Genomic DNA, 18,835 nt, shown 5'->3' with positions numbered 1-18,835 from the left:
GTGTATCGCCCGAAAGTAATGACTATCGAGTATGAAATCTAACATTGACCGATGGAAATTGAGAGATGGAAAAAGAGAAAGATGAAGTAGAAGCATGGAGAGAGAAGGAGGAAAGAACGAACATGCAGTCATGAATAAAAGGATAAAAAGACATATACCAAAGGAGGGGGTCAGTGCGTCAGATGAATTATATAACACTTCATACGTCGAATAGTGTCTTGTGAGGGACCACTGAGCAGTGAAGTTCCTAGTATACGTCAATATAAAACACTTCATTGTATCCCATATCCATACAATCAACAACCAGAAACAAGACGTAGAAGACCTGCCGAAGGAGACAATGCATCACCGATGACGATGTCTTTCACGCCACTTAACAACTTACAGTGCCGAATTTCGCGCTGAAATTGGTCGAATTACCTAACGCACATCCTTTCTCAGAGTCACAAAGGTCAAGGAATCCTTTGTATCCTTGTTTAATCTATTAGAGCTATTCCGTATCTACTATTATGAAGTCCTACGTATCTTTTTATTTTTTTGGCTTTTGTTCATCATATGAGTTTAGCAAAACAGAATGTCCAAAAAGCCTACCACTCTCGAAGCAGCTGCCCTGACCAATTTCACTCCAGCAGGTCAAGCAGCATTATATCATATCCACTTAGCTCAACAGGCAGAGAAAGATGAACTTGCAGCATTGGAGGAGGCGAAGAAAAAAGAGAAGAAGCTGAGGGAAGAAATCAGACCGGAAGAGGTCAAAGCTGGAGAAGTGGTAGATCGATGGGTGAGTGAATCAGGTGGAAGTGGCACGACTTGGCATAGCAACTCTTCCGATTCCATTTCCGTCGTCCATCCAAGAAATAAACTACCCTGGGGTCCAATCTCGTATGAATGCTTGCTGACCTCAAAGTTGATGTGTAACCTACGGAAAGATCAAAGATTGGTGTCCTCCCTTATATCAATTCTTAGATATATTCGCAACTCCCCATCTGACGATTGGGATATTCCTCTTTCTTCATTTTGCCTATTGGTATACAATACCATGGTATTGTCATTTCCTCCTGACATGGCCTATAGTCTATTTCATCCCATTGCACTGTACTAGTAAATCAATCTATAAAACAAAAGATAGGGTGTTATGGTAAGTTCATTCCATGTTCATATCATAACAAAATTACACTGTTCGAGCCGTTATCGACTTCTCGTTTGATTGATCCCGACTTAGGCTATCGTACTGGATAATTCTTTCCGTTTTGGAATATTTCGAAATTCTCTTGTTTAGAGATCAAGCTAGATCGTTGGTTTGGTGGCCTAAGGTGAGCACAGTGTCTATCTGTGTCTACAATTTAGCTCTTCACCAACCCCGACGAGCATTAGAACCGAATTAGATGAAATAAGAGCTAACAGCTCTTGGTTTAGCTAAAAGCAATATTCTGTCTTGTGATGTACTCCATCATCGATATCGAAGTGATCCTAGATTCAAGAGGTAAACCAAAAGATAAGAAACCGATTTATGTGAGTTCTTTACATTTTTATATGTGAGGAGTAAGTAACTCTCAGTTGAATCTGTTTTCCCTCATGTGAACAGGGCGCAATCAAGTTGATTGAAAAGTTCTTACCTAAAGAAAAAAATGAATCCAAAGAAACTAAAGATAGAGATAAAGACAAAGAGCGAGAACGCGAGAAAAGGTCTGGCTCAAGCAAGGAGAAAAATCGTAAAGAGAAAGACAGGGACAAAGAGTCCAAAGAAGAGGATAAGAAGAAGAAATCAAGGTGATCTGGAAGGTACAGTACAGAGGTAACATGACAAATAGATTATGCATATGATTACACAGCTCAAGACAACCCATCAACCCACCATCTTTCTGATGATATGTTATATAGCCTATGCTCTATACAGTATATTCTCTAATTTTTGAGTTCAGACTATCTGGTGCGGCCGATAATCGTTTCTGCTCTCTACCATCTTCATCTTCATTCTTCTTCCCATTGTCATCATTCGACTCATCTTCTTCACTATCTTTCCTCTTCAGTCCACTTGTGTTTGCATTATTCAGAGTAGCAGTCGCAGACGCCGATGCTGATCTCTTGTGTCCGCCACCTGAAGTACTAGAGTGTCGATCAAGCACAGCAGCAGAGGAGAAAAACACAGGTGCTCCCCTTCTGATAACATTAACAGAATTCGGACTATGGTCCACCTGAGCGACTTTAGATAAATTACCTTCGCTAGCCGAAGAGTTGATAGTCAATGTTGATCCATTGGAGCTTCTAGGTTTACCCTGACCATGACGGAGTGAAGGGAAGGGCGAAGAGGTATTTTGAAATCTATCTGCTATAGGCGTAGAAAACAGCTTGGATCTTTCATCTACCGTTCCACTTGGATAATGTATCTCTTCAATCTTATCTGACGATGTTGTATCCGAATTGGGTATCGGTGTTTCAGGAACAGGTACATTCTCAGCCGTGGCGGTGGAGAGTATTAGTGGTGCGGGTAAAGCTTTAGGTGTGGTATCCTCCGATCGAGAAGGTTCGAATGAAGGTAAGGGCGATGCAGGTGAGATAGGTACTTCCACTCGAGGAGGTTCAGGACTAAGTATACTGTTCAACGTATCTATGCTCTTCTGTCGCGGTAGGGAAGTATGGCTGGATGAGGTGAACAACCTTGTCAGACTTGGTTTCGCAGGTATGCGAGGTCCTTTCTTCGATTTTGTGGATCCCATATAGGATGGAGGACCAGGATGATCATCTGTATTTGAATACACGGGTGTTGAGGATCTTTCGGTCAACGGAGTGACAGGCGGTATGGACACGTCGCCAAAATCTATCAGAGCTTCTGCGGTCTCGAGAGCTGAAGGTGACGGTGGATCTGCGAATAGGTCTTCGCGCTTTTCGATGAGTTCGCTCAATATGGCTCCAGGTATATTCAATGAGGGTCCCAGGGAGAGCATAAGAGCATTCTGAGTCATTCGATTTGTCGAGGAATGTCGAGGTATAAGATCGAGAAGTTTGACTGTAGATGATGACCGTCAGCATGTGCCTTTGACAGGTTGTCTGAGCAAATGCAGCTTACCTGTGTCAGCAAGCAAGAACCAATGAGCTTGCGGTAACTGCTGCAGCAACGATTTAAGATCTTCTGGCTGTTCTGAATGTCCGTCTTCAGCAGCCATAAAGTCGAATGTTGCTCGATTCGTAGCTTTTCCTTTACCCTTGACGTAGGAATCGAAGCGGGGCGCAAGATCATGTGTCAAAAGCGGTGACGGTACTGATTGAAGAGGGTGATCAATCCATGGCTTATCAATCAGCCGGAAACTCTGCACTTACACTCTCGTATATACGATTTGAACAGTCCAGCTACAGCATGAGGATCCAGATCTCCCGGATGACATTTTGTAAGATCTATATCCGCACCTGAATCGAATTCTTTCCTCAGTTTCGCAATATGACTACTCCTTCCGCTGATTCTGAATATCCCTTCTTCCTTCGGACCCCATATTTGCACTACCGATCACATCAGCTGGACGCAACTTTCACAACCAAAGGGTACTCACGATATTCTACCGAACGAATGACCACAGCAGGCAAACATTTCCTTCTTCTCTTTTCATAATCATCCAAACCACTTTGATCTGTCGTATCATCGAATATGCCCCATTCCTTTCCTGAATCCACTACATCCCTTCCAAACACCTTTCCAACCGTTCCATCTCCTGATCGTTTGATCGTATCAGAATCGAAAGTCGGACCATCGGGCGTGGGTACTTCATGACCATGTCCAATTTCGTAATTATGCGATCTTGATCTATCTCTACTTCCCCTGTTCAACCCTGATCCCCATGATGATGAAGGTTCAAATGATGATCCATTGCCATTACCGTTTCGCCTAGATGATTGACCTAAAGAAGACATAGAACTGATACTTCCACCTACACCTCTCGATCTCAGACCTGCCCATCCCTTCTGGACGGCCGAACCAGCATGTCCCAGTACCCTCTGGGCAGAAGCTGGTAATCTCTGTGGTCCAAATCCAGATCCTCCCGATCCAGACTGAGATTGAGTGTGAATTGAAGCTGATGATTCCGATCTTGAGAACCCACTACTTGATTGAGCAGCAGCTGCAGTCCACGCAGCGATCTTACCTCTAATATTCCCTATATTATCTCTGGAGGGTAAGGGTGGAGGACCTCCGCTGGAAGAAGGAGAGAAAGCAGGTCTACCTTGTCCTTCACCTAACCTACTTCTACTGGGACCAGCAGCAATGACATTGGCATAAGAAATTTTTCTAGGTGGGAAAGGGGGAGGTGCCATACCCAGCCCTTCTTCAGGTAAAGATTGCGAGGTAGGTGCTTCCGCATGTGGTTCCAAGCCTTTACGAGCTGGTAATGCGGGCGGCAGAGATGTGGAAGTGGGTAGGGAGGAATCATCTTTAGGAGGTGGCGTACGTGATTTAGATCGTAGAGCCCCTGTACCGCTCGCTCGTCTGAGCCATGATGGTTTGGACTTCGTAACTGGTTTAGAAGAGACATCCGCACCGGAAGAAGACGTCCGTAAACTATCTACAGAGTCAAAAGCGGATGCGGATCCGGTCGGTGCGGTGATTGTAGCTGAGTTTGCAGAAGGGGAAGGGACGGGTTTGGCTACCTCCGCATAGGAGATGGTAAGTGATGAAGGACGGAGTGAAGCTCTTTTGGCAAGTAAGAAGGATGATACACCCGAGCGGGATGACTCGCTGAGGTGGGACACGTATAAGCTCATTAGTTTACTCTTCACAAAACAAGCAAACATGTGATTAGCATAGGTAAGGATCACTTACCCAGTCTCTGGTAAGTCCTTATCCAACAGCTTTGGCGACCCCTTCTTTTCTTTCTCTTTACCTTTTTTCAAGGAAAACGACTCAGGTCTTTTCGGTAAATCTGGAGGCTGTGGTTTCGTAGTGGGTGAAGGGGGAGGAGGGATGTTATCTGAACCTGAACCTGAGCCTGAACCATTCTGATTCTGTTCTTGGTCTTGAGCTTGAGTTTGAGGTGGTATCTGTATCGTAGGTGTCGATGTACTTTGTGACTGCGATTGTGATTTAGCATATTCGACCAAATTCAATGTTATAGTCTGTACACCCATACCCATACCAGCCGAAGTTTTCTTGGGCGCTTCTTCAGATACAGATATCGTCGAAACCGGACGTGATTTGTCTTTATCTTTATGTAAACTTGATCTATTTGACGAAGATACCATCCCTCTTCTATGCTGATCGTTCTCCGTTATCTCTGATAATGGTCTGCTACTGGCATTTGAGCGTGTTTCTCGAAGAGCTGGCTCGGTACTGGACGATGGCGCCTGAGGTATCGATGTCATCTCGATCAGTCGACAGGGGGATACGAAAGGAGTTCAGGAGAAGTTGAGAGGAATAGAGGAGGTGACGTCTTTGTTGTTGTGGTTATTGGTGAATCGGGTCGGATAGTTAAGAGGTGGAAGCAAGTGAGGTCTGCTGACCGATTAATTGAAACTTCCTATATAGTCATCGGATACACAATGAAGATCAAGAATATAAATGTTGTAATGACAATCTTTCTCTCTTCTAAACCTAAACAAGCTATGTTGATGTTGACGATATGGTACCTAGTAGTAGCGAAGTCTGATGGTGGTTTACGTTATGGACGCAGGAGGACAGAGTGATAGAGAGAGTACGGCGCGGTATTACGATACTGTATTTATCATCCGTTCAGCCTCAGGCTCGCCAAGACCATATCTTTATTCTCGCGTACGAAATATGTTATCTTTGTCTATGCTATGAGTATATGCAGTACCGTCATGTTCATGCAAAGAGGAGAGGTATGGAAGCGAGGATTAACGCGTGCTCACCACCACAACTACTACGTATCCCTGTGCTAGTCGTAGTACTACTGTTCTAGTAGCAGGTTGTGGCAAACACAGCCGTGGCACGTGAATTCATCATTAATCCTCATCAAGTATGATACAACAATGACCAAAGCGAGACAAACACTATCGACCCAACAATGATATTTTACCAACCCAACAATACCGATATCATATATTAATAACTATATCCCTTCCTTCTTCACTCCCAGCCCAATAGGTTTCTTAGGCACCTCCGGTTTCTTCTTGTCCTTCTCCGGTGATCCATCCCCATCCCCCCTCCCATTCCCTGCGCCCTTGTACTTTTCGGGGGATTTGGCGATACCTGAGCTTAATCGTCTAGGTTTAGTCGGAATCACTGGTGTTTGTCCATGGGGTTTATCAGGTTTGACGGGCGACATCAACCCTTCTTGAGGCGATCCATTGATGTCCAGTGATTTTCTAGGCAATTTCGCAACGACAGGAATAGGTTTAGGCTTTATAGGATTTGTCGAAGAATTATCCTTATTCGGGTTCTCAAATTTAGCTCGAAGTTGAGTTAAGGATAATCCCTCTTGGATTTCTTTCTCTTCTCCGTTTGTCCTGTTTACAACCGAACCAGATGATGATCTAGGTATGACCGGAACTTTGCCTTGTTCTGAGGGTTTCACATCTAAACTTGATTTAGGTGTGGGAACGGCTCGGGGCGGTAACGGTGGTGGATACGATTTTGCGTTGGTGTTGGTATTGGGTACAATCACGAAATCACCCGTCGAAGAAGGTGTAATTGACGGGGTGGGCGTTGAATTGCTTAAGTGGGTCGATCCAGTTCCATTGGCTAACAAACCTCGCGAAGAAGATCTAGGTATAGGTGATCTCCTATCTGGGTTCAGTGGGACGATGGAATGTGCTTGTATATCTGGTGAGATAGCTGACCTGGTAGGTATAGCTGGAGGAGGTCTTCTTGCATTCTGCTTGAGAGACGACGACGAGGTGCTGGATGATAAAGCTCGAAGGGAAGAGGATGCTGTCTGTTGTGGAGTGGAGAGGGATTGCGAATGCAGTCTTGCTGTTGCCGTAACTGGGGAATGGGTCTCTTTCATCGATGCTGCAGATGTAGGTCTGGGTGGCAGTCTTGGACTAGGCGTACGTAGAGAAGGAGTTACCGAGACTGTATCAATCATTGAGACAAGATCAATAAACCATCTCCACCACATAGCAATGCTCCGTCTCAAAGTATCCTGATGAGACGCAGAACAACTCACCTCTCGCCAAATCCTTGACCAAATCTCTTGGTCCACCATGACCTCTAACGACAGCTTCCACCTTCTCGTCCATCTTCTTCTCACCTCCACTGGTCAAGATAGAATGTACGATCTCCTTCGAGATCGCATCTTTGCGAGCATGATCGACTTCGCGGATGGTCGCGTCGAAAACAGCATAAACAGGCCGATGGTCCGATGTCATCAATTCCGCCCGATTGTACTCCTTCAACCGGAGCTGTAGTGCAGGTTAGTACGGTGTATATATTCTCAGTCAATTCAATGAAAGTATCCCACTCACTGCTGATCCTTTGAACAGAACACGATCTGGTCTCTTTGTCAGCTAAAATATCATACCTTTAATGCAGTCTGCAGCTTACCTGTCCATGCTGGTACCCTCTGCTTCTCACTGGTATCATAGTCCTCAGTACCGTTATCACTACGTCAAGTCAGCATCGTGCACCACTGCTAATATCGCTAGACATACTACTTGTAAGTTGGTCTGAACGGAACAGGAACGACATCGGGAGCGTCAGTTACGATTCCTATATGACAGAAAATTTCAAAGGACTGACAAGAACGATACAGGCCCTTCTTCATACCCTATGAAGGTTTCTCCAGCATCCATAGCGTTATGTAGCTAGATGAATCAGTGTCAGTATCATGCGTTCGGGCGTGTTACTATTGACGATCGTTGTCATTGATCATCGACTCACCTGATCAGATTCCAGCAATGCATCTAAATTGCCTTCTTCGATGGCTTGTCTTACATCCGCATTGGGTAGAGCAATCCGGTAATTCTAGAATAGAACATCAGCTCGAATGATGATCCTGGGGGTCAGGGGTTGCGTCAGTCTACTTACCAAATCCGCCGACCAGATGATAATCCTTCATTTCCATTACAACATCAGCTCTTGCTCCAACCAACAAAAGTACTTTCTCCAAATGACTCACTCATGATCTTCGACCATCCTCCCTCTCGAGAACTTCATCCCCGCAGTTAATGTCTTCCAATCGGAATTCCTCTCAGTGACATTGGATTGTCCAGCAGTAAGATGGGAAGTGACGAAACATATATCCGAATCGTAAAGTTGGAATCTTATCGCCACCCCACCTTTGTTTCCCGATAATCCAGATAAACCAGTCTGTTGAAATATCTTGTAAGCTTCAGAATCAATTGGACTTGAACACGTTGTGGAGTAACCTGCCTTCTTGGTCGTACTTTCAACGTTCCTCATGTATGGTGCTAGACTTGATTTCACGATTATGATCAATGCTGATCCGACAAGCTACACCAGCATGAAAGTGATAGTCACAGTCAGATCAATCAATCATACAGGGAGATGGGGACAAATGAGCCTACTTGTTCACTTCTGTATAGAAGATAGTCTGATTTTTGGCCTTTGCGCATAGCGAATGTGTCCATGATGAATTTTTCCCATACCCGTCTGTATAACATGAGTCAGCTGTACACTACATGTGTATTACTCCAGCTCACTTCTTCGCCGGATCAGTCTGCAGTATTTGAGTTGCGGTAAGTTCAACGATCTCTTGAAAAGCAATCATGTAGATGTCCGGTCTAGATAGATGTCAGTATACGTAACGATCAGTGCACTACCATCGAGACCTACTCAGCTGTATCTAAGCAGAAATGAAGTATCAGCTTATACAACCGCATATTCGAAGGGGAAAGCTCACTTGGAGGGAACAACCAAGAATCCAAAGCCTCATCCGGAGCCTGCTCGAATCAGCTCGGAATTTCATTATACAAAACCTTCCACTTACTTTTCCATTCAGATTCCAAGTTCCCGAAAAGATCGACAAAACTTTAGTGTGAGAGTATTCGTTTAATCTAAATAAGAGACACATGTCGAGTTGAGTTAGTAGGAGTTTCGGAGTTCGAGACAGAACGGCTTTGACCTACCTGGCTGTCAAAGCTGCTTGTACCGAGTCACTTATCGGATCAAACAATATGACAGGTCTTTGCCCAGACATCATCCCCTATTATCGTATGATTTGAGTCAGCTGAAGTTGATTCCGTAGAAGGCTAATGACGGCAATGTAGCTATAACTTACCAATAGCATATCGATAGCATTCTGTTTACCTTTATCCTGGAAATTGTTGATATATGCTCTTTCGAAAATTCAAGATAGTCAGCTTACATGCTCGCTGTCTTTAGGATTGTGGCTTGACTCACCTTCCAACAGATTTCGTAGCATCGCTCAACAGTCCTGCAAAAGTCTTCTTCCCACTTCTCGTTGCAGATGTGTTAAGTGCACCTGTACCAGCATATATCTTACTCAATCTATCACCGTTATCTGCCCATAGTTCTCTGTGTGCTGACCAAAGGGTTTGAGAGGATTGTAGGGGTGATCCGATAGAATCAAGGAATCGGGAGAGGGTCAAGGAGGATATAACATCTTGGACATAGTTGGTTCTATCCAGACTGAATCTATATTCAGCTCAATTCATCGACTGAAGAAAATAGACAGCTGATATCCCAGTATGGGAACAGAAGAGAGAACAAGGCAGTGTCCAGACTTCAAAGGCAAACTCACCAGTCCAGACAGTTCACCCTAAATACCCCATCCTGCTTCTCAATCACCTGTCCATCAGTATTATCAATCGCAGTCCATCCGAACTTTTCCATAGAATCTACCACTTCGTCCAACCTCATCGAAAAATCATATTTTACCATCTCGTGTCCGCCCACTTTGACGGCATAATGGAAATCATACGGTGTGAGGTCAATCGTTCCTCTAGTCTGGCCATCTAGGGTCTCATCTTTCTCTGGATTGGCAGCGAGGGTATGCTTGAGTGACTCGAGATGATGGGAATAGGCGGAAGATAACATTGATTCGGCATCTTTCTGACCTAGGAGGTTGATAGCGTGAATAGAATGGTAATGCGACATCAGTTCGAGGAAATGTTTATCGAAGGCGGGTTGGGTCGCTTGTGGGGGCTACAGAATGGGGGGTAGACTTGTCAGCTGATATGTACGAAAGACTGTGGTAAACACGATATCTCCCAGTATGGGTATCATCTAAGATCATATATTTCTTTTGGTTCTGAAATTAACGATTACACTCACCCTGGTCAGTTCAACCTTCTGCTGTAGCGTCCCCAATCCCTGACTAGGTTGTTCCCAAAACAGGGGAACACTACCCCTAACCTGACTATAACTCATCAAGGTACTTTCCGTCGCCAGTACCAATTCCGTCTCTACGAAATTCGCTACTTGTCCATTATCATCTATTCCTCTTGTTCTAAATCTCGCTCCTGCTCTTTTCCAACTTAATCTCGATATCAACCCTAGACTCGCTACTTCATGTTTACCGGTCGATGACGAATATCCTGTAGATATAGGTAAGGAATTGATAAATCCTTGGATTATAGGTATCAACAATGCTTGATCGTCCAACTCCCTTCTTTGATCGTGAGGTAGGTTCAAGCGGAAGTTTAGGAATGGCTGAAGAAGTGATGAATTCCATATAAATCTCTCATCGAAATTCTCCAATGGATGATCCTGAGAGGAACCAATGGATGATAAGATCCAATTTGATTCGTCTAATCGCTTTGATATATCCCATGATACACCATCAGCATAGAAGAACGATCCAGACTCTAGATATTTTCGCATCCCATTACATGGATTTTCCAATCCCATTTGCTGAGCTTGAGACATCGTTGATCCCCCGGAGGTATACGATGGTCCAGAAGGTATAGGGTCATCATAGTCGAATTCGTCATAGCCCAAAGCTTGTTGTTGTGCGGAGGCGGAGGCGGAAAGTAACTCGGGGGAATCCCAGAATGAGGATGTCAGAGAATGGAATTCTACTCCGATCACTTTCTGGGGTTTGATCGCCGATGAAGAGGGTAGCAGAGATGGTAGAGATGTGGAGTGAGAAACGAGGAGGAGGAATATCTCTGGGATGGGTGATCGATCTTAGATGAGAAAGGTGTGATCAGCCAGCTGTTTCGTTTTTGATATCTTAGCAAATAATATAGTGATGTCTCATTAAGGAAGTATTCAACAACAATGATAATCCAGTACTGTAATATTACATCCCCAAGGGATGCATTTCCTTATCATCTTGCTTTCCAAGCCACATCCTTCATCTCTTCTGTCGTCAACTCCATGGGATTTATATCAACTCACCACTCGGCACACTCGTCACACCCAATACACCCTCCACACTTCTGCCCCTACAAGCCTTTACCAAACCCCTCGTATCGACCTCTTCTATCGGTAAGAATTCAGCCACCACAACACTTTTGGAGGCTTTTGTCTCTGACGCATCTGGCTGACGGAAGATCAGAGCGTGCGTTTCGGTCAGGAGGAAGAACGCTCGTGGAGATGGACGGAGGTAGAGGGTTGCGGGCATCCTGATATACCGTGAAGTAGACGGAGCAAAGAAGAAGCAGCTGATGATTTGTCGGACAGAAGGAACGAAAAGGTCACAGATTTCACCAGTCTACGTCGGAATGGGAATGAACGAAGTTGACAATAGCAGAAAGAAAAGATGTCGAGAAGGCCAGAAGATGGATAGGTCCGAACGGATAGACGATCCTTTCACGACGTAACCACATCTCAACCATTCATCGCTCCATGTCATCTCAGTGCGGGGCACCGAGTATAAAGCTAAAAACAAACATATCGAAATCAATGTGGATGCTGTGGATGCATATCACTTCTACTCTGTACGTATTTGTATCGAACCTTCAACCTAGTATAATGATAGCAAACATCCCTGTATGGAATATATGTATTTATGATATGTGATTGTGATATGATGTAAACCTGATTAACCCTATGAATACGGTGGGTGATTTCTTCTATACGCTATAGCTACCCCCTTCTGAGGCCATTCCCTTTAAGAGACATATGAATTCTATTCCTCTCCTAACGCAGCCAATAGATCGCGGACAGTCTCAAACGTGTAGAATGATACAGCTATAGATGGAGTCACCTGTCGTAGGGAGAACAAAAATTCAGCTATACAGTCCTCCACTTTGCCCATAAATATGGCATGAAGTTGAAGACAAAGACTCACTTTGATAAGATTTGGTACTAGACCTCGACTGCGACCCATGAATCCAAAGTCAGTCATAACATTCATGATGTGAACGGAGGGAAGGGGGACTTATGCGACCACGAGCCGAAGTAGAAGAGTAGGACACCTACTACATGCCTTTCCAGAAGCCTTCAGTCCTCACGATCCACTTAATCACATCCACCGCGCCATTATGCTGAGGTGACATCGAAGCTAATCCAGCAACTTGCAATTTTCTTCTGAGCACGTCGAAAGGGTGGGTGAATATAAGGGAAGTTGCTCCTGCTAATGCTCCGCAGGATAATTTCCGTAGGATGAGTTCGGGTTCGGATGTGGTCAGCGAGAGTGATGAGGGGAGAATCATGGATTTGACTATTTGTATGAATAATGTCAGGATTCAGCCGTCAAACCGTCGATGTAGGTGCAGATCTCTAAGTGCTTAAGTGCGGAAGGTAATCTCCTGATGAGAAGTAGTAAAGGGTACTTACGAGATTCATATATGTAGAAATTCAATGACACGTAAGGAGCTACACCAACAGCCGTTGCCCAACATCCTCGACTAGAGGTGTACATTTCCATCAATTCTCGATTCATCGTATCGCATTAGCTCATACTCACTATAAACCCCTTATACCGCCTTCTGTCCTGTATACCTTTTTAGTCATTCCTACCATTCCCAGTTTGGCATCTTCAGCTGTAAATCCTCCTGAAGTCGATTTAATGGCCATCCCGGATGTAGCTACTGATAATCTCGCTCGCACCAGATCAAGAGGATATGTAGCGGCTGTGGGAAGGGAGAACAGTGATTAGACATTATCCTCGTATTGCTCATGGAAATGGGCGCTGGATCATCCTACGCCACCCCACTCACCAACAGCGACTATACCAGCACCAGCACCAGCTGTCAATCTCAGCGGCGTCGATAACACCTCTTCTCCAGACCAGGTTGCTAGTACGCTTTTGAAAGCGCCATACGACTACGTATTCGAGATGAAAATTTGAAAATTCATGAGCTACAGCGACATACGGGACGGTTCGCGAGAGGAAGCTCACAGTGAATTGTAAGGCGGAGTAAGGTAATATCTACAAATATCGTAAAACGCATTATTAGCTCATGGCTGACCATGACAGTAAAGATAAAAGAGTCAAATCAACTCACTCGTACAACATTTATCCCATTTCCTTTCATAAATCCCCTCCAACCTTCGTTTTTCCACATTCTCGTCAAGCTCTCCCATACTCCGCCGTAAGCTTGTCCAGAGCTACCATGAGATGCCGAACTAGCTTGAACTTGTCTAAGTCCAGGTCAAGAGGAGGAAAGTAAATAGTAATTAGCAAACGGGTTTGAACGCTATTTCCGTTTGGTCCGTTTTCTATATATTGACATATGGTCACAAGTCCGTTCACTCACAAGATGATTTTTAGCCTTTCTAGTGGTGAGACGACCGTCCGACTGGCTGCTCCTGCCAGACCACCTAAGGTTTCAGAGATGATATCAGCTTTGTTCCTCTTTCAAAAGCTGAGTGCTATACCATTCATATGATCAAGACTCACCAGCAATAAAAGTGTTGATCACAGCTGAATTATCCGACATGATATCTTTCCACCTCGTTCTAACACTAACACTTTCACTCTGCTGATCGTGATCCAACTCCTCCTCTGCGATTTCCAACGTAGATGTTCCCGCCCCCACAGCTATATCTGCATCTGCACTCGTATGTTGTCTGTGATGGTGTGTATGGTGATCTGGACTCGAGGATGTTGAGGGGTGAGGGTGTAATCTGAAAGATGGCATAGAGGGGACATAGCCCTTGATTAGGGATTGTGATGTATTATAATTTTATGTTCACAGGTTGATATTGATTTTGGCTTGACTTGGGTTGAATTGCTAGTGAGACATGTGGAACGGATGTAATGATGCGATGGAAGGATAGAAGGATGAAATGATCAACAACAGATCTACATTTGCCCCGCTGTATCGTGTTTTTTACCCCAAAGCGTCCAGCAGTTACTTATCGCGTATCGTATCGTATCGTATCGGACTAATCGGATATTGGAACCGGCGGTTGTCTTATTCCGTCATTTGCCTCCACCAATCTCAGGCCGACATAATCCTAAGAGACCCACATCAGGTCCAAAGATGCTGATGCAGGCATGCATCAGATCCTTCCAGCTATACATATACATATGTATATGCATACAAAAGCAGAGAGCGGAAGGGAAAGAGTGAATTGAAGTTCAAGGGATATACAGTCGCCTCCGACAAGATGCGGTATTGTGTCAGCCATGCCACGTGTTCTGCCCCGGCACTTACGCACTGATCCCCTCCACTTTCGACATCCACTTGTTAAAACCTTTGGTGTCACGCCTCAATCAGATCTATCGCTCAGTTGAAGATGATATCTACTACTTCTCTCTTGAGTACACGGTAGACATCATTGCGAGATGCTTTCGAACCAGCCAAAGCACCTAGAGGTAAGCGACCCCTCCTGCTCCTATCCAGCTCTGATTGCTTATCGAGTGTATTGCAGGCTTGCGTGGAAAGTAACGTCGATGGGAAAAGTTTGAGTAAGTTTATCATACCTTTGATCGTGCAGTAAAACGAGGTCGGTGAGCTGAAGATGAAGTATTTAGACGAATATGAAGTGATACATCACGAGAAGGACCAAGATGGATATCCGTATACCGAGTGTTTCCTCGAGACTATCGATGAAGTAAGTTGACTATCTCATACTGCTATCATTCACTCTTCCGATATCCGCTGACGAGTATATCGTCATCTACTAGACATTCACAATCAAGATCAAGAAGAACGATGTAGCTTTATTCGAAAGACATGAGTGGTATTCGATATGTCGAGTTGACGGTCTAAGGTTACCCGGTAGTGTATGGAAGCATAAATTGATCAACACTTTTGATACGTTGAAAGAAAGGAAAGACGGGAAAGTGTACGAATCAAAACTCAAATTCGCTTCTTTGGTAAGTCTTCTTCTTGAATCGTTCGTCCTATCATTTGGCTGAGTCAAGTATATCTACCCAGGCAACAACCGATGAGGAAGAACAGGTCACGATCGGTTCAGATGTTTTGAAAAAGCTCGGTACGATCAGGATCGACATTCAGTTTGGGGAATGGATTGCTGGTTCCTCGACACACAAAGGGTACCTAGCAAGTCCAATATCAGGAGTGGTACACGAGAAAGTCAAGAAGTGAGTGATCTTTTGTATAAATGCATGCACACTTATGACTTTCCTCCCTATCCTCTCCTGCCATACCCTTGGTCGTTGTGACCGTATGCATGCTGACTTGTTCTCACAGGATCCCCTGCGTCATTCAGTAAGCAAAAACAGAAAAACAATGACCAATCCTCTTGCTCACGATGCTTCGAATAGGGGAAGTTGACCCGGTCATCACTGCAGACCAAGAACATGTAAAATATGACTTTCATGCGAGCAAAGAAGGTATGAATTACTACAGATTCATCTTCAACGTGAGTCTTACCCTGATCTGTGATAGGTCCTCCTCGAGCTGACGATTGCTATTCTCACTTCCATCAGTACCGACCTCGGCCCGTTCTAGAATTGATGGGTGTTATCGGTATGTCCAACTGATCTCATTTACCAAGATTATCTGCTGACTGTGGCATGCCAGAAGGTGTAGCAGCTGAAATACCAACAGATGATGGTAAGAAACGTCAACGTGAATTTGATCCTGGACCTAATGAAACGTCGACAAAGGAGAAAAAGATCAGAGTGAAGACCGACAAGAGAGGGAGGCAGTCAAAAGCGCTGTGACAGGCAATATATTGATGAAAACTGCCAATGATACCATGAATTTCAGCGAAGAACCCATAGGCTAGTAAATACCAACTGTTGTATACATTTACGAAACATCATGCATCATCCATGTCGATGTCTATGCCCATTCCAGCTTGCAGCTTCTGGACATCTCTGTCATACGAGTAAAACTGAAAGATACAGTATACATGCCCGTGTTACGTGATGATAACGATCGGATGATCCGTGCCTAGATTACGAGTAGAGGGATCATCCCATCACCAGCTCGTCAACTCAAATTCACTCTTCATTCTTCTCTTATTATTTCCCTTCGATTTAACTGTCATGCACAACTAGCTCAAACTTACGAGTCGAGTAATCACAAGCTAGGTCCCGCACATATCCTCAAAGGACATCGCTCCACCTTGAAGCTGCAAACAGCTGGAAAGATGTTAGGGGAGAGTACTGGAGCAGCATTCGAAGTGAGTCAACCTAATCATGACGCTTTGACCATCTGGATCGTTGACGAGTACATGCTGATACGGGAGGTAAGGCATGGGTGGGCGATAAGGCGACTGGAGAACGACTGAGTGAGCTAGTCTGTAGCTTGTGTATGCGCAGAGGGGGGTGCTGATAGTATGGTATACATAGATGAATACCAGATAGAACATCATCCTGCGGAGGATGGTCAGCCAGCTTGGTCGGAATGCTTCCTTGAGACTATTGATGAGGTGCGTGCATCTAAAAAAGGATCATCGTGAGGTTGTGATGACTCTTGAGCTCACTGTACGTATAATTGACATGTATACAGCCCTTCCGGATCGAAGTGGTCAAGATGGGCTTGGATTCCGCATCGGGCAGGGGTTCAAGGAGTAGTCACCGACAGGCTAAACAGGGTATAAGTTGTGTCTGTACATTTGATGGAGAGTCATTAAGCTATTCAATCTGGTTCGATGATTCCAAATCTCATGGATGGTCTGGAGTATATGAGAAAGATGAGATGGATGGAAAAGTGTATAAAGCTTGTCTGAATTTCGCTCCTTTGGTAAGTCCTGCCTGATCTTCTCCTCTCCCCCAAAGTTGAGATTTATACACATATATCGAATCTCGAAGCCCCAGCCAGCTCTCATTCTGAGTGGCCGCTTAGTCACTGACAGCAGTGTACAATCTCTACAGCCCACTACGGATGAAGTCGATAAAATTACCATCGATGATAACAAGCTCAAACAGCTGGGCGTGATTGAGATCATGATACATAAAGGATATTACATGCCTGCCGGTCCGTCAGGTATCAAATGTACCAACATTAAGGTTGGCACCGCTGATGAAAAAGCTAAAAAGTGAGTTATGATCATAGATCAGCTTTTCCTCCCTCTCCTTAAATCGATTGCAAATTGTCCCAAATCACTGATGATCACTCGCTTATATGCACCTTTATAACAAGATTCTCATACACGGTAGGGTCAGTATTTAGGTCTCTTTGTAGCAGACCGATTGCTCCAGACTAGCTAATGTCACGATGGAGTTCATAGAACTTCCAATCGGGAAGAGGTCTATGATACGTATAAGGCGAGGACATCATACACTTTCTACCCTTATCATCCTCTGGTCAAGGATTATCGATTCGTCTTCAAGGTAAGCACCGGTTAAACTTCTAAATATCCTATGGATTAAACCATTGATGTCTCTTGAATAATCATAGTATCGTCCGAGGGCAATGCTGGTCCATTCTGGAATTATCAGTGAGTAATACGCCTTTGATACTTTCCGCTCTTGCTAACGGGTCAAGCTGCAATAGATGAGCCTCCTCCTCCTCCTCCTCTCACACAGTGGCTCTCTGGCCCGCATAGAAGCAACTCTAAGCGGAAAAGGAACTTTGAACATTCCGAAGTTACATTGATATCGGACGATGAGATTGTAGGAAGAGATGTGAAACCTGATCTAGAGAGGAAACGAGTGAAATACCTCGAAGTGAGTAGAGCATCCTCAAAACCATATCATAGATCTTTCGTATACCTGACAAGCTTGCAAACGGCTAATGCATGCTACTTGTAATCAGGATCAAGTCAAGAAGCTCAGCTCGGAGCTGAATAACCTGAAGAAAGGTGGTAAGAGTAAGGTCGACGCTGTTGATTTGACTCTGGACGATGATTAAATGAGAGCGGAGAGTGTATTGAACGTCAGAAGCCTTGCAGAATGGAGAAGCCGAGCGTCGTTCTAGCTGTATGTACATACTCCTGTTCTTATAGATCCACAATTGACACGAAAGATAACTATGGATATGATAACCATACGAGCTTGATCTCGACTCTTTGAGGCACTGACCCCCGGACACCCTCCTTTGGTGATGTTTGGCCGATCAGACATACGATACACTCGACTGCAATCAGACCATTCCTTCCTCTTTTGTCTCTTCCTCTATCATTTGCATTCCGACTCCTCGACTTCCACGTTCCTCTCTCACATATACTCTTCCTTAGCGATATATCATCACTGTTGTGCAATATGGTGTTCATCGTAGACCTAACATTGTTAGATGGACCAGTGAGACCCACTTCAGCACCTCTGGTCTATCTCAAGCGCAAACGACTGTCCAATACCATAAATGAAGAAGCAGGTCCGGCGAGTGCAAGTGTCAATGGCGGGAAAGAGCAAGATATCAAGCCTCATTTGCGAGATGAACAGTTTCAATATCTCGAGGTACATCTCGAATCATCATCACACTCATGCTGAGAGGGATATGCGAACATAATGGACCGTTGTGAAGAGTAGGATCGAATCAAGCGACTTACTTCCCGACTGAACTCCGCTCGGAATGGAGAAGGAGATGAGGTGGTGGATCTGACTAACGACAGCGATGGAGACTAGTGTGTTTAGACGTCGTTGGATGACCAGAC

General features: G+C 44.6%; 8 protein-coding genes across 8 annotated transcripts; 5 read left to right on the top strand and 3 right to left on the bottom strand.

The window, feature by feature from the left end:
• Positions 1-574: 574 nt before the first annotated feature.
• Positions 575-1,774, top strand: L199_003124 (uncharacterized protein; the record flags this gene model as incomplete). Its single annotated transcript, XM_064888860.1, has 5 exons — positions 575-781; positions 930-1,138; positions 1,223-1,313; positions 1,417-1,512; positions 1,586-1,774. The coding sequence occupies 5 exons, from the start codon at positions 575-577 to the stop codon at positions 1,772-1,774; spliced, it is 792 nt and encodes a 263-aa protein (XP_064744932.1).
• A 115-nt stretch (positions 1,775-1,889) lies between these two features.
• On the bottom strand, positions 1,890-5,346 carry L199_003123 (uncharacterized protein; the record flags this gene model as incomplete). The annotated part of the gene is made up of 5 exons (XM_064888859.1): positions 1,890-3,007; positions 3,068-3,259; positions 3,319-3,495; positions 3,546-4,723; positions 4,808-5,346. The coding sequence occupies 5 exons, from the start codon at positions 5,344-5,346 to the stop codon at positions 1,890-1,892; spliced, it is 3,204 nt and encodes a 1,067-aa protein (XP_064744931.1).
• A 707-nt stretch (positions 5,347-6,053) lies between these two features.
• On the bottom strand, positions 6,054-11,495 carry L199_003122 (uncharacterized protein; the record flags this gene model as incomplete). Its single annotated transcript, XM_064888858.1, has 20 exons — positions 6,054-7,018; positions 7,113-7,347; positions 7,411-7,436; positions 7,490-7,548; positions 7,685-7,749; positions 7,826-7,909; positions 7,973-7,997; positions 8,064-8,274; positions 8,332-8,398; positions 8,473-8,557; positions 8,608-8,688; positions 8,741-8,750; positions 8,808-8,847; positions 8,895-8,961; positions 9,034-9,110; positions 9,186-9,243; positions 9,308-9,556; positions 9,669-10,072; positions 10,202-11,055; positions 11,270-11,495. 20 exons carry the CDS (start codon positions 11,493-11,495, stop codon positions 6,054-6,056), a joined length of 3,888 nt encoding a protein of 1,295 aa, XP_064744930.1.
• Positions 11,496-12,002: 507 nt separating this feature from the next.
• L199_003121 (uncharacterized protein) lies at positions 12,003-13,959 on the bottom strand (the record flags this gene model as incomplete). Its single annotated transcript, XM_064888857.1, has 10 exons — positions 12,003-12,080; positions 12,165-12,192; positions 12,296-12,536; positions 12,653-12,723; positions 12,783-12,948; positions 13,036-13,141; positions 13,218-13,247; positions 13,324-13,459; positions 13,576-13,639; positions 13,719-13,959. 10 exons carry the CDS (start codon positions 13,957-13,959, stop codon positions 12,003-12,005), a joined length of 1,161 nt encoding a protein of 386 aa, XP_064744929.1.
• A 650-nt stretch (positions 13,960-14,609) lies between these two features.
• Positions 14,610-15,375, top strand: L199_003120 (uncharacterized protein; the record flags this gene model as incomplete). The annotated part of the gene is made up of 5 exons (XM_064888856.1): positions 14,610-14,639; positions 14,696-14,732; positions 14,799-14,878; positions 14,952-15,143; positions 15,205-15,375. The coding sequence occupies 5 exons, from the start codon at positions 14,610-14,612 to the stop codon at positions 15,373-15,375; spliced, it is 510 nt and encodes a 169-aa protein (XP_064744928.1).
• A 166-nt stretch (positions 15,376-15,541) lies between these two features.
• L199_003119 (uncharacterized protein) lies at positions 15,542-15,956 on the top strand (the record flags this gene model as incomplete). The annotated part of the gene is made up of 3 exons (XM_064888855.1): positions 15,542-15,652; positions 15,720-15,759; positions 15,814-15,956. 3 exons carry the CDS (start codon positions 15,542-15,544, stop codon positions 15,954-15,956), a joined length of 294 nt encoding a protein of 97 aa, XP_064744927.1.
• Positions 15,957-16,387: 431 nt separating this feature from the next.
• L199_003118 (uncharacterized protein) lies at positions 16,388-18,093 on the top strand (the record flags this gene model as incomplete). Its single annotated transcript, XM_064888854.1, has 9 exons — positions 16,388-16,420; positions 16,492-16,528; positions 16,590-16,669; positions 16,750-16,983; positions 17,115-17,278; positions 17,471-17,573; positions 17,641-17,680; positions 17,737-17,909; positions 17,998-18,093. The coding sequence occupies 9 exons, from the start codon at positions 16,388-16,390 to the stop codon at positions 18,091-18,093; spliced, it is 960 nt and encodes a 319-aa protein (XP_064744926.1).
• A 350-nt stretch (positions 18,094-18,443) lies between these two features.
• L199_003117 (uncharacterized protein) lies at positions 18,444-18,806 on the top strand (the record flags this gene model as incomplete). Its single annotated transcript, XM_064888853.1, has 2 exons — positions 18,444-18,638; positions 18,711-18,806. The coding sequence occupies 2 exons, from the start codon at positions 18,444-18,446 to the stop codon at positions 18,804-18,806; spliced, it is 291 nt and encodes a 96-aa protein (XP_064744925.1).
• Positions 18,807-18,835: the final 29 nt, after the last annotated feature.

Source organism: Kwoniella botswanensis, chromosome 1 (assembly GCF_036426115.1).
Source record: "Kwoniella botswanensis chromosome 1, complete sequence".
Lineage (NCBI taxonomy): Eukaryota > Fungi > Basidiomycota > Tremellomycetes > Tremellales > Cryptococcaceae > Kwoniella > Kwoniella botswanensis.
Note: the sequence above shows the minus strand (reverse complement) of the source record. Positions and strands in the feature narration are given on the sequence as shown.